Source organism: Parus major, chromosome 19 (assembly GCF_001522545.3).
Source record: "Parus major isolate Abel chromosome 19, Parus_major1.1, whole genome shotgun sequence".
NCBI lineage: Eukaryota > Metazoa > Chordata > Aves > Passeriformes > Paridae > Parus > Parus major.
Window position 1 is genome coordinate 2242301 of NC_031787.1, and position 13114 is coordinate 2255414.

Here is a 13114-nt window from a genome sequence, read left to right on the forward strand (position 1 = left end):
GACCCAGCTGATCCAGAATCTTGAAATTCTGGGATCTCTGCCATGTCAGGCTGTCTCAGCTCTCACACCTGCCCAGAGAGACCAACCATATGGTGCTGTGTGGCCTTGCAGTACTGCTGTTCCTTTCCAGTCTCCCAGTTCTCCCCCAGTGTCCACAAGGTTGAGGCAGGATGACATCAGCCTGGCTTTCCAGGTCATGGCTGGCAGGCTTGACCTGTTCTGATGCTTCCCTCGCACCCTCTGCTGGCTGTGTGATGCTACATTCCCTTTCTGGAAGATCCCCACCTTGGAATTGCAACCCTCTTTTTAAGTGAAAGTTTTGTCTCTAATTCCTCACTTGAGTTGTGTGAAAAGATTTTCCTTTGAAAACTTTTTCTTGCTGCACCAGAAGTTTCAGGTGTGCTTCTGGCAGGAAACAGGCAGCAGCTGCAAGGAGTTCCCAAATAAATGAAGGACACTATGCAGGTGTGAAAATGATTTAATTCTGCAGGATGAACACAGACTGCAGCAGGGATGTGCTGGGGACATGGCCAGCCCTGGGCTCAGTGTAGCTTAGATCAGGTTAGCTGGTGATGATGGATACCTTTCTGCTGAAAACATCTGTACCCACAAAGCAAAAAGAGCATAAGACCATGCTGATCAGGAGGGTTTTAGGTTTCTGAGCACAGCATTCTCTCCAGAAGGAACATGCTTGGATACTGCAGCATTTATAAAGATGCATTCTAATAATATCTCCCCCCAAAAACCCACCACAGGTGAATGGCCAGAGACAGAGCCAGGAGCTTTGCTACTTTTCAGGACAGGAGGAAAACGAAGCAGTTCTTGACACAGAGGAACAACCCTATTCCCCCCCGAGGCCTCATCATCAAACAGACCCCAGCAGGGCACTGGCCTGGCCAGGTGGCACAGGTGGAGAGAAGGGGGAAGGAGCTCTAGTGGTATGCAGTTGGTTTGATGAGGATGGCCGAGGCTCTGCAGTTCCCCCGGCACAGGCGGCCCCATGCCAGGCGCCCCTTGACGTTCAGCTGCACAGAGTAACAGGCTGAGTACCACCACCCACCCCCATAGCGAGAGGCACAGTTCCCTCTGTAAGTGTCCTGATCCCGATCCTTGGTGGAGAACTTCATGTTGTTGTGCACTTTCCTGGGATTGTCTGAATCCATGGCATCCTCTGCTGTCCCCGAGTGCGCTCCCAGCCTCAGCCTGTAGCCCTGGGACTCATCGTCCAGGCTGAACAGGTTGTAGTCTGCGAACTTCATGTTGTTTGAAGCATCCCAGATGACAAACCTGACCTGGTAGATCTTCTGCCTGGTGATCTGGTGGATGTACTCGTTGCCCAGCCAGAACTCGGTGTGCATGTTCCCAAAGCCGTGCTTGTAGGTGCTCCAGGACTCGGCCCAGGTGATATCCGTGTCCTGCCGGTTCCTCTGGATGACGGTCCAGCCCCTGTCTGCCCCACCCATCTCGCAGTACACCCTGATGGGGTGCAGCCCCATGGGCTGGATGATGTAGATGCCACTGGGGCTGTCAGCTGGAACCTCACTGCAGTCCCTGGGCCAGGCTGGGGCAGGACACAAGGGGATAGAACAAAAGCCTGGGCATCAGGACAAGATCTTGGGCAGGAGGGAGATTCATCTGGCCAGAGTGCATGGGGGATAACCAGCTCTCCCAGCCCAGACAGGTGAGACTGGGTTGGCCTTAACCCTCTGTTCCTTTTCTGTGTGGAAAACCAACAGGAGTCAGGCCCCAGAGTGACAGAGCTATGCTGGTATCAGTCCAAAAGGCTGAATATGGGCACCAGTGGGCTCCTCTGGGTCTCCTGAACAAGGGGTTGTGCCACTACAGCAGGGTCATGCTGAGAGGAGGGTGAATAGGGCCCAGCCCCTGCCTGTGACTAAGGGAATGGGGAAAAATGGTCCCTTCAAGCACAAAGCCACCCTTCCCAGCCTGCACAGTGAACACACACACACACAGCACTGCAGCCTGCTCTAGGCACACCTTCACCATCCTCCAGCCTGGAGCAGGGCCAGGGCTAGGGACAGTGCACGGTCCTGCCCTACCCAGAGCTGGCTGAACACCTGCACACAACACCAGATGCCCACAGGATGCTACCTACTGGTTCTCTTCAGAACACTCGATGAAGTGTTGAAGGGAGATTTCTTGAAGGTGTTTAGGGTTTGTGTGTGCACAGAATGGCCTGGTGCAGCCAAGATGAGCAGGGAGGCAAGGAGCAGAAGACACTGAGCTGGTAGAGAGGGACAAGAAGACAAGAAGAAATGTGACCATCCCTCCCACAGCAGCAGCACTGAAGTTAACATGAGCCTGTGGGGTGCAGGAGGGCACTGAGCATGCTGGGCAGCATCAGGCTGCTCCCTGCAAGCTGCAAAGCTTGCCAAAGGGGTAGACAACCTGCCCTTTTCCCCTTGGACAAGTCAAACAGGTAGTTTTGGGCAGAGCAAAGTACCCAACAGTTCCACCCCTGGTCCCTGGAGCAGGCACCTGGCTGGGGTGAGCCAGAAGACAGGGGATGAGCTCAAAGAGGTGACAAGTGCCCCTAAAGGGCACGGGTCACCCTGCTCCCCATCAGTGTGCAAGAACCAGTGCATGGAGCCTCTCCCTCTTGCTGAGCTGCCCTGCCTTTGCTCTCCCCACGGCTTCCCAGCCCTGTACTCACCCATTGCTCCCTCCGGGAATGCCTCTGGAGCCGAGCTCTGGAGTGGCTGGTGGCACAGAGGGATTTGTAGTGCCCTCTGCTCTGGGCGGGCTGAGTGGGTCCTACCCCCCCTTTTTCTGCTGGAAGAGATCAAGTTGGTTTCCTTTGTGCCTGCAGAAAACACCAGCTGAGGTGGAGGTGCCCGTGGTTCTGGATTGCAAAGAAAATAATTCCCGTGCCATCAAGAATCCTTGGAATGGTCTCTTCTGTGAGTGCTTAGTGACTTGGATGGAATTTCCCCTGGGAACAGCATATTTGCAAACTTCGAAGAGTGTTGCTCAGAAAACACTTGAATGCCACAGTCAGCAGCCAGGTGGAGAGCAAACACAGGTCTGTCCCTGCCTCCCACCGCTGCAGCTGGTGCTGCCAGGTCAAGGGGCTCTTGTTTAATCTGCTCCAGCCCAGCCTGGCTTTGGGTGGGGCAGCAGAGCAGCCCCAAGATCCTCAGGGAGGTGAAGTGTTGTGGGGCAGTGTTTGAAGCAGCTGGTGTGTTCTGGGGTGCATGACACAGGCAGGGGATCCTGATGGAGGGGTCTGTATCTGGGGGAAACAGGAGGAGTCGTGAGTGCCCAGTGGGAAAAGGAAACAGCTGAAGGGTCTGATGAAAGGTTTCTCTAAGGCAGATTTGTTTGTGTCTCTGTTTGTGCAAGGAGAACAACAGAGGGGGTCTAAGAGAGCACAACAAGGGGAATGAAGAGGATATGAAAGCAGCTGGATAGGAATGGAGTGCATCTGAGAGTGGTTGGAAGTGAAGAGAATGAGTAAGAGGGGATCCAGAGAAGCACTCAGAGGGAACAGAGGGAATTTGGAAATGTGCAAAGGTAGAATAGTTTAGTTGTAAGGCACTCAGAAAGGCTGGCAGGGACAGGCAGTGCAGAGAAGTAGAAGATCTCCTACAATATCTGGCATGATAAATCTGGTTGTGTTCAGTGGGAACTTGTGAGATCACAGATTCTCTGTCTGCAATTTACCAGCATGGTCTGGCCCAGTTCAATCACAATCCATGTTCAACCAATAGTGTGGTTTAGGGAAGGAACAGGAAAGCAGATTCAGGACTCTTGGTGATAAATGCACTAACTACAGAGTGTTAATATATATTATGACCCAGTTAAATATACATAACTCTTCCCAGGTCTGCTCCAATGCAGTTGGAGATGTGAAGCTCAACCAGAGGCATCCCTTCAGGGGAGAAGGAGAGACACTGTCCATCTGCTGATCTCAAGCAAGCAGAGATGCTTTCCCCTCTTCTTTTAGCCCTCAGATCCCACACTGATATTATAATTTTTGGCAGCTTTTCTCCAGTCATTGTTGGCCATTGCTGGAGTCAGGGGCAGCCAAGGGACCCATCCTTTGTATTTCTCAACCAGTCCCATTGATCCTTGACAAACTTAAGGCAGCTCTAGAGCAAGTCTGTCAAGTTACTACTCTTCTCCCCCATCCTGCACCCTCACCATCACTGACAGCTCTGCAGCTCCAGCTGCAGCTGGAATGTCCACCCAGGGAAAGAAAATGCTGCCCAGTACCCAGTTTTAATGTCTGCAAGCCCAAGAACATACTATTTCTATCACAAGCACAATCCAGGTTTTCAGAACTCTGTATTTCTGTTTTAAAACTATTCCCAGCACAAGAAAAGCAATTGCAGAAATGCTGGTCCTGGGGGGTGGATCCACGTGCTAAAGTCCCCTACGGTGAATCTGAGGATCCTGAATCCTCTTGGGTATCCTGATGTCCACATCTGTGGCACGTCTGATGGACACAGAGGCATTGCCAGATGGCTCTGGGAGACAGAAGGAGGAATGGGGAGCAGGGAGGACACCCTATTCCCATTAGTTGCTCAAGGGACAACTTGGGGGTCCTTGGAACAACTGGTGGGCCTAAGGGTGAAGCTGTGGTGTGCTGGGGGCAACTGGGGTAACTGCCCCCATAGGGACAGCAAGGGTTCTAGGGGAAACAGAGGAAAGTTTCAGGGTTTCAGGGGCAATTAGGGAATCTGGGGGAAGTAAAGGCAGCCTTGAGTGCATGGGGGAGATCCTGGAATGGGCCAGAGGGCAAAGGGAGTCCCAGGAGACATGGAGGCTCCTGTGAATTTAGGAGTCCTGGCAGTCTTTAGCCCACCCTTGGATACCTGTGTTCCCCTTGTACTTCAGGGAATCCCAAGGGACTGAAAATCCAGAGGGGATGGGGAGTCCCATGGTCTGTGAAGAGCTCCAGAAGCATGGGGATTTTCAGAGTACAGTTCAGCAGGGGAGGAGTACTCACAGCAGCAGCAGAATGAATGCCATGGAGCCAACAGCCAGAACCAGCCCCATGGTTGGTGTGTGGGGCACGGGGGTCTTGTCATGGAGCCCCTGCAGCACAGTGCTGAACACAGCCTGGAGTCCTTTCTCTTCCTCCACGCTTCCCTCTGACACTGTGGGGACCCAGGCCCCTCAGTCATGGGACCCAGGGACCAGCTACCCCTGCATCTCTTGCTCCAGCCACAGACCTCGCTGTCCCCAGCCACCTTGGCTTCTGGGGGTCCCTGCCCCACACCACATGCTCCCAGAGGAGCCAGGCACCAGGGAACACATGCTCTAATCCACCTGTCCACCATGAAACCAGACATCCTGGCACCCTGCTCACCCCCTTCCCATGGACCCAGGTGTCCCAGGCCCCGCTCTGCCCCACGCTGCTCCCTGCCCCCAGAGCCCTCAGGTGTCCAGGCTCACCGTTGAGGTAGAAGAACTTGCGGATAACGGGCTTGGAAGGCTCCCCCAGGCGACAGGCAACAGTTCCTGGAGCAGGTTCCTCAATGGTCAGACTGAAGGGCTTCTCTGGATTCCCCTTCAGCTCCTTGAACAGTGTCATGTCCTGTGTGCGCAGCTGGGGCATGGAGGGGCACATCAGCACTGCCCAGACCGCCAGGAACACAGAATCCACACAGGATTGCACTCATCCATATGGGATCCATAACAGGCACCTGTGTCCTGCACATGCTTGGCACGTCCCCTCCGTGCTTCCTGAACCCCTTTCTGTGCACACACCTCCCATCCCACCCAGGGCTGCACAACCAGGTCTACACAAAAGTCACAAAATTCACCTCCTGCAGGAAGAGCTTCTTCCCTGTGGGTGTGGTGAGCAGGGCATCTCCTCCCCCACAACAGCTTATCTGCTGTTTGTCAGCCAGTCAGATAACCCAAACAATAACTCATTTCATGTCTTGTAATGAGTTATTTTTGCACCACCGGGTTAGCACCACTCTGGCATCTCCCAAATTCCAATGAACATCCTACTGTCAAAGTGAGACGTGGAAGATAAGCTGGATTTCTGACTGACAGCAAGAGTCACTTCACAACTATAAAAGCCACAGCAAACTTCTGCAAAGTAGAAAGTTTCTATATATTTTCCTGGAAATGTGTGGAGTTCCTCCAATAAATTGGGTGGAGGAATCTGTGTACATTACTGTCATTTTGGTGGTAAGTTACATTTGGCTCCTATTCAATACTATTTCTTTTGCTAGCTTTAATATAGATGCCTTGATATAGTGCACTGTTCTATGTTATACTAGTAGTTCTTGTAGTTTTGTACTGTGTAGTAATTCTGATTAAGATCTTTCATCTATTTTCCCTGTTCATTAGTTCATTAAAGAATTCATTTTTATAAATATATCTGACTTGCCATCATTAGGACTTGTGGCCAAAATGATTCTTAAGATTTAAGCTGTTGCCAAATTCTGAGGCTAAGGAAGAATTTACCTTCATCTGAGCCCATCTCCCAGGAAGAGTTTAAACACACAAAGGAATCCTTTCTGAACCTCAGACTCAGCAGCAGGGCTCATTTAATAAACTTTGAAGCTTCCACTCTCCCCATGACACACCTGGCTGTGCAGGTAAAATGTGGCTGCCCCATCCCTGGAGGTGTCCAAGGCCAGGTTGGTTGGGCCTTGGAGCAGCCTGGTCTAATGAAAAGTGTCCCTGCACACCTTCCAGGGGACTGGAATGACACCAGCTTGAAGGTCTTTTTCACCCCAAACCATCCTGTGATTTTATGATTCTACAACTCACATTGGGGGCAAACATCCAGGTGACGGGCAGGCTGCTGGGGGTGTGGAAAGGCACATTGCAGTGCAGCACAATGGTTTCATCCATGTAGGTCCACAGGTCCTGCACTGGGAGCATTGACAGGCCCATGAGCCCCCACCTGCACTGCCAGAGGTGATGGTGCTCCTGTGCTGACTGCAGGGATGGGCAGATGCACGCTTGGGCGGGTGTGCTCAGCGTGGGACCGTGGGTGAGAAATGCAGGGAGAGATTTTTGTGGGGAAATTCTGTGTTTTGGGTCAACTCTGCTCACTGTAATCTCATTTTAATACTGAACACACCTCCATCCCAAAAGCTACCTACCCCCAATGTATGACCACCCTTGCTGAGCACACATTCTGCATTTTTCTAGCCTAGACCTTTACAAGCAAAATTAGACCATTTGACCTCAATCAGTACCAGAGGTGTGACTGGAGTCACTCAAGTGCCACCAAACTTAAAAAATAGTACAAAAATAACCTAAGAATTGTGAAGCTGAGGAAGATTTCCTTACCATTAACATAACAGTCCCCCATGGTCTCATACCTGGGCAGTCCAGGGCAAACTGACAGTCCACGAGGCTGCAGGTAGCACACTGGAAGACACGGGCAGCTGGCTGGAATCCTGACAAAGAGAGACCTGGTGATCCCAGGGAAGTGGGAGATGCACCAGGAGACAGGGGAGGGCAAGACAGAGGGACAGACACTCACCACAGGGGGGGATGCAGTCTGGAACTGGTGGGGAGGAAGCAGTTTTAGACTGGGCATCAGTGGGGACCCACATCCTTGTAATGAGCTGGTCAGGATTCAGCCCTTGTCCAGCCCAGATGGGGTCCCTGGGAGTTTCTCTAGGACAGGGGCTCCCAGGGTGGCCCCATACCTTTCCCCAGTTGGTTCAGCTTTGTCCAGATTGTGTTGACAGCTTCCTGCAGAGTCTCATTCAGGGGCTCTGGTGTGTCCCAAATGTCCAGGTAAGACAATATGCCCTCCCTCTGGTCCCCATAGACCTACCCCAGACCCCACAGATCCCTTATACAACTAACTTTGGCTCCATATATCCCTCCTTAAGTGAGGTATATTCCCAAATATCCCCTCCAACTCCCCAGGAAGCTGTAGACCTTGAAACCCATATACCCTCAAGATTCCCCAAATATCCCTTTACATCTCCCAGACCTTCACACACCCTATATTCCACCCCATCCCCCTTCAAGGCCTCCACATCCCACCCCCCTTGCCCCATGTCTCATGTCCCATGTCCTGTGTCTCACGTCCCTCATTCTGCTCACTCTTGCCCCTTTGCTCCTCTAAAAAAAACATAGCATCCATGACGATTTCCCGAAGTTCCTCACGCTGTCCTGACCCTGGAACCAGTACAGGGACACAGGAATCAGTACAGGGTTAGGGTTGGAGTTTCTGGGATGGGAAGGTGCAGTAAAGTCTGGGGGTTTCTGGGGGTTCCTGGAGTCCTGACCAAGATTTAAGGGATACTGGGAAATGTCAGGTGTCCCTGTGGATTCCTAAGGTCCAAAAGGGATCCCCAGTGTGTCGTGGTCAGGTGATTCTCAGGGTTCAAGGCAGGTTTGGGATTCCCAAAGGTCCCTGGGGGCCAAATCAGGACAGAGAAGACCTTGGCATGGTTGTGAATCCCAAGGATGCTTGTCCAGGGTGGATCCCTAGGGTCCCCACTTCCTGGGATCCTGCTCAGTGTCAGTGTGAGTGCCTTGGTTGACATGAGAAACCCCAGAGGGCTCTGGGGTGCTGTTCAGGGTGGGGATCCCCTTTGGGATGGATGTCCCTGCTGCAAAGGAGGGGTCAGTCAGGACAGATGTCCTTGGGCAGGATCCCAGTTGGGTTTGATGTCCCTAGGGACTCATGACATACCTACAGTGACGGAGGCAAGTGGTTGAGCAGCCTCAACAAGGGCCTCATGGCATTCTTTATGTTTGGGGTTATTGGCAAAGGCTCCAGTAATGTCACGGCAAAGCCGTGCCCGCTGAAGGGGGGGCCCAAAGCAGAGCAGGCAGGGGTGCACCTCAGGGAGGCAGGACATCAGGACCCACAGCCACAAGCCAGGGTTTCTAGGGTGCCAGGGGACCAACATCAGCATCAGGGCCATAAAACACCAGCCCATGACCTAAACCTAGCACCCAAGTGCCTGAGCTCCCTGGACAAAGGCAGGGTTCCAAGGCAGAACCTGGGCACCTGGGTTGCCAGGGAACCAGATAAGGTGGGAAGCCACACTCTAGCCAGCCCCACTGACCTCACACCAGCCAAAGGTGTGGGCAGAACCCAGCAGGGAACATGTAAGCCTCACGTTGGAGCAGGAAGAACTGAGGCATCCCAAGGCTACGGCAGCACCACTGCCAAACATGGCTGGGACACAGTGTTTGTGTATTTGTGTCCTGAGGAGATTCTTTTGCCTCTCTTCTGTGTTATATGCTTGAGTAGAGGAATACATCCCTGGTGCAATGCAAGGTGTTAAATAGTCCAGCTCTCCAAAACAGAGAGGGAGAGAAAGAGAGAAACTACAAAATATTATCATTAGCTACAAAGCAAAAGACTCAGAAAGCAGCTGTTGGTTTAACAGGGACAAGAGTTCCTGATGCAGGGAGCAACACATGAAAGTGCTGCAGGTGAAAAACAAACATGAGACTGAAGATTTGTGTGAAGCCCCAGTTTGGCAGAAGATGCTGTAAGACCTGACCTGGCATATGGCAAAACATTTAATAAATGCAAGTTTCCATCCAGCTCCAAAAGGGCTGGAGAGGGGCTTGGCACAGGACAAGGGGGAATGGCTTCACACTGTGAGATGGCAGGGTTAGATTGGCTATTGGGAAGAAAATATTCCATGTGAGGGTCAGGATGCTTTGGCACAGGTTGCCCAAAGAAATTGTGTCTGCCCCATTCCTGAAAGTGCTTTAGAGCAGATACATTAAAATCTACCCCACAAAGAAAGAAATTAACAGCAGCTTTGGCCAGATACAGTCCAAGTGCCTCTGTAAACCCATATCCAAAGAAGAATTTCACACCCTGACATCCTTCACAGGGAATCCAGTGCTTCATGGATACTCACGAGCGGGGCCTCTCTTCACAATCACTGAGACGTTCTTTGGGATCTGTGCATCATTGGGGTATTCTGATGTACAAATGCAGAAGTGTGAGTCACTTGGGAAGATTGGATATTGATGTGGAATTACATGGCACATCAAAGAATCCCTTTAGAGCTGTAAAAGTTTTAGATGCACCACTGCGTTTTCTCGCCCTGCCTTTTGTCCCCAGGGCAGAGCATGGCTCCCACAGCCTGTGGCACTGCCTGGCTGGTCTGTGCCACTGCCTATGGCAGGAGATGGAAAGAGAGGATCTTTAAGGTCCCTTCCAACCCAAGCCATTCCATGATTCCATAACTTCATGAGTCTGGGTCCTACTGGTTTCCAGAGGTGGAGTGGTGTGTGTTGCCTGGCAACGGGAGCTCTGATGAAGAGGGGCATGAGCAGGGCAGGCTCCAGTCATTTGATGTACAAGGAAGGAGAAAGGAGCCTGTTGATTGTTCATCCTTCTTATTATTGCTTCTGCCCATCCCTTCTATCATCCCTTTTGTTCATCCCTTTTATCATCCCTTTTGCTCATCCCTGACTGACCCAAAAGGGCAAAAAGGCTTCTGACCAACCAGGGACCGAGTGTGTGCAGACATGGAAACATCCCTGGACACGCTCAGCCTCTCCCAGCTCCTGGATCTCTCCATTGGGGTACCCGAGAAAGGGGCTGTTCAATTTGCAGCCTTGAGAAAACTGCTGCAGGTCATGCTGGAGCACCTGGACGTGCAGTACCTGACCACCGAGGAGCCGTGGCCAGGCCAGCTGAGTGGCCCCTCACTCGCTGAGTTGGCCACTGAGATGGAACAGATGAAGAAGGAGATTAAAAACAACAAGGAACACATGTCCAAGGTAGAGGCTCTTCCCAGCCCCCTGGGCTCTCCCCCACCAGACAGCCCCTCCTCACTTCCTCAGACAGCGGTGCTTGGCACTGCCCTCACTGCCCAGGCAGAGCTTGAGCTGCTGGCAGTGGCTCTTTGCCGTCTGCGTGGGCTTCAGTGCTCTGGCACTGAGCTGGGCTGGGGCTGGCGGCACCGGCACCTGCTGGCCTGGCTGAGCCATGGGCTGCCCGTGGCAGGGTGGGGCTCTTTGGGGTGTTGCTGCCCTGGCCATCACCTCTGATATCCCACTTCTCCGACTGCTTCACAGGTTTTTCTTGAGGAGTTTGATGAGATAAGGGCAGAACTTTCCCGCATGTCAGAGAATATTAGGAAGATCCAGAAGGCACAGGTCTGTGAATACCACTCTGGTGGTGATGGTCGTGTTGCCCACACTCCTCGTCTCTGATACCACTTTCTCCTACAGTCCAGCATGACAAAGGACATGAAGAAGATCCAGAAGGCACAGAATGAGGTGAACTGCTGCCTGGCTCTGAGACAGCGGCCTGTGCCCTCAGCTCTGCCGGCTGGATGTGTGGAGAATGCTGCCTGCAGCCTCCCAGCCTGGCTGAGCCAGGCCCTGCGCTGTTCCCCAGTGCTCCACAAACCATGGCAGGGCTCAAGGCCTTGCAGGTCCCCACTCACCCTCCCCAGAGACTGACTAGCACCACTCCTCTTTCCTAGGACACGAATCTCATGCAGGATCTCCGTGAGGAGATCGACAGGATAAACATAGCACAGACCCGCATGGAAGGAGACGTAAAGAAGTCGAAGGAGGCCCTTGGCTTAGTGAGCTGCTGGTTTGCGTCATCTTTGGGCTCTCATGGGGAACTTCAATGGGACTCCAAGAACAGCAGTTTAGGGCCAGGGTCTCAGGAATGGGTGGGGGGCTCTGGGGTTTTCCGTGCAGCTGAAGGGCCCCCATGCTGGGACAACATGATTGATGTCTGTGCCCTGACTCTGCCATCACTGACCTTCCCAGATGAAGAAGATGGGAGAAGACATTAAAAAGCTGAGGGAGGAGACAACCAAGTGGAGAGAAGAGAGCCATGAAGAGATCACTCAGCAAATTGAGTAAGAGGATAAGAGTGGGTTTCATACCCTGTGGGGCTGCAAGGAAGCCCAGGGGATCTGGGAGCATCCTGGCCTGTGGGTACAGGACAGTGCCCGAGCAGCCCTGCAGGGTAACCCTGCCCTTGCCCCCATCTCCCTGGCCAGGGCTCTTCTGCAGGAAACAAAGCGGGAGCTGCAGCTTGAGCTGGAAGAGCAGCAGCAGCAGATGAGGAATGCCATGCTGGAGCAGATGATGTCTGGGACAACTGGGGTAGGACTCCCACCACCCACTGGCTTGGTGCAGTACCCCTGATTGTGTTTCCAGCCATATTCCCCAACTGGCTGGGGCCACCCAACACTGTTGATTCCATTCATCCCATCTCCAAGTCAATTCCCTCTGCCCTTCCTACAGATTGGAGATATGGCGGAGTCAACTGGGAGCCTACAGGAGAAGCAGGAAGAGGGGAGTGCAGACTGCTCCAAATGCAGCTTCAATATCAAAGTGCTTTTGGGAAAGCTCTTCCGGTGCTGTGAGAAACTCCAGGAGCAGGTGGACTCCCTGGAGTCACGGCAGATGGCTGTGGGCAGAGTGGCCAAGCTCGAGACAATGATGAGGAATTGGGGCCAGGTAGGCAGTTGGCAGCATGGGGGACTGGGGAGGAGGTTGATGGCATCCCTCAGCTGCATGTGCTGTGCTGTAATGTGGGGGAGACCCAAACTGCAGCAGTCAGTGGCATGGTCAGAAATTAAAGCCTTGATTCAAATATCCTGTTGTCACTGAGATCTTGTGGCCACTGGCTGAGTAATGTGGGTCTGTCCTTGTTGAGCAGTCAGCCCCGCTCTTGCTCAGCATTATGTTTTTCCTCCCCTGTGGCAGGACCAGGAGCGCCTGCACTACTTGGAGGCTACAATTGTACAGATCCAAGGGGACTGTGAGAAGCTCAGCCTAGTTTCTGGGAGCCTCCAGGAAGAGACTCAACAAAACCAGAAAGCAATGCAGGTGTGTGGATAAAAATTCTGTGGTGACAGAAGATCCCCCAGGCTCTCCTTTTGACTCTAGGCAGGGACCACAAGGAATCTGTCTCCCTCCAGAGACAGCATGAGGCCAGATCCAAGTGCATTCCCTCATTTTGGGTAGGGGGAGTGGGATGTGCTTTCCTGGCCAGGAGGCAGCTCCAGCCCTGCTGGGGTGTCATGGATTCCTTTCTGTGCTGAAAGATGCTGTTCCAGTCTCTGGAGAAGCTGCAGAAGGAGAAAGCAGATGAACAGGAAATGTTGGCAGCCATGGACAGGGTACAGTCTCGAGGGGCCTCTGTGCCAGC

General features: G+C 52.8%; 2 protein-coding genes across 2 annotated transcripts; both read right to left on the reverse strand.

The window, feature by feature from the left end:
• Nucleotides 1-460: 460 nt before the first annotated feature.
• Nucleotides 461-2873, reverse strand: LOC107213001 (fibrinogen-like protein 1-like protein). Its single transcript, XM_015646984.3, has 3 exons — nucleotides 2675-2873; nucleotides 2117-2245; nucleotides 461-1561 (listed from the first exon to the last, which is right to left on the reverse strand). The coding sequence occupies exons 1-3, from the start codon at nucleotides 2676-2678 to the stop codon at nucleotides 933-935; spliced, it is 762 nt and encodes a 253-aa protein (XP_015502470.1). The 5' UTR covers nucleotides 2679-2873; the 3' UTR covers nucleotides 461-932.
• A 1447-nt stretch (nucleotides 2874-4320) lies between these two features.
• On the reverse strand, nucleotides 4321-7947 carry LOC107212998. The gene is made up of 5 exons (XM_033518953.1): nucleotides 7481-7947; nucleotides 7317-7394; nucleotides 5422-5575; nucleotides 4973-5123; nucleotides 4321-4490 (listed from the first exon to the last, which is right to left on the reverse strand). The coding sequence occupies exons 1-5, from the start codon at nucleotides 7535-7537 to the stop codon at nucleotides 4397-4399; spliced, it is 534 nt and encodes a 177-aa protein (XP_033374844.1). The 5' UTR covers nucleotides 7538-7947; the 3' UTR covers nucleotides 4321-4396.
• Nucleotides 7948-13114: the final 5167 nt, after the last annotated feature.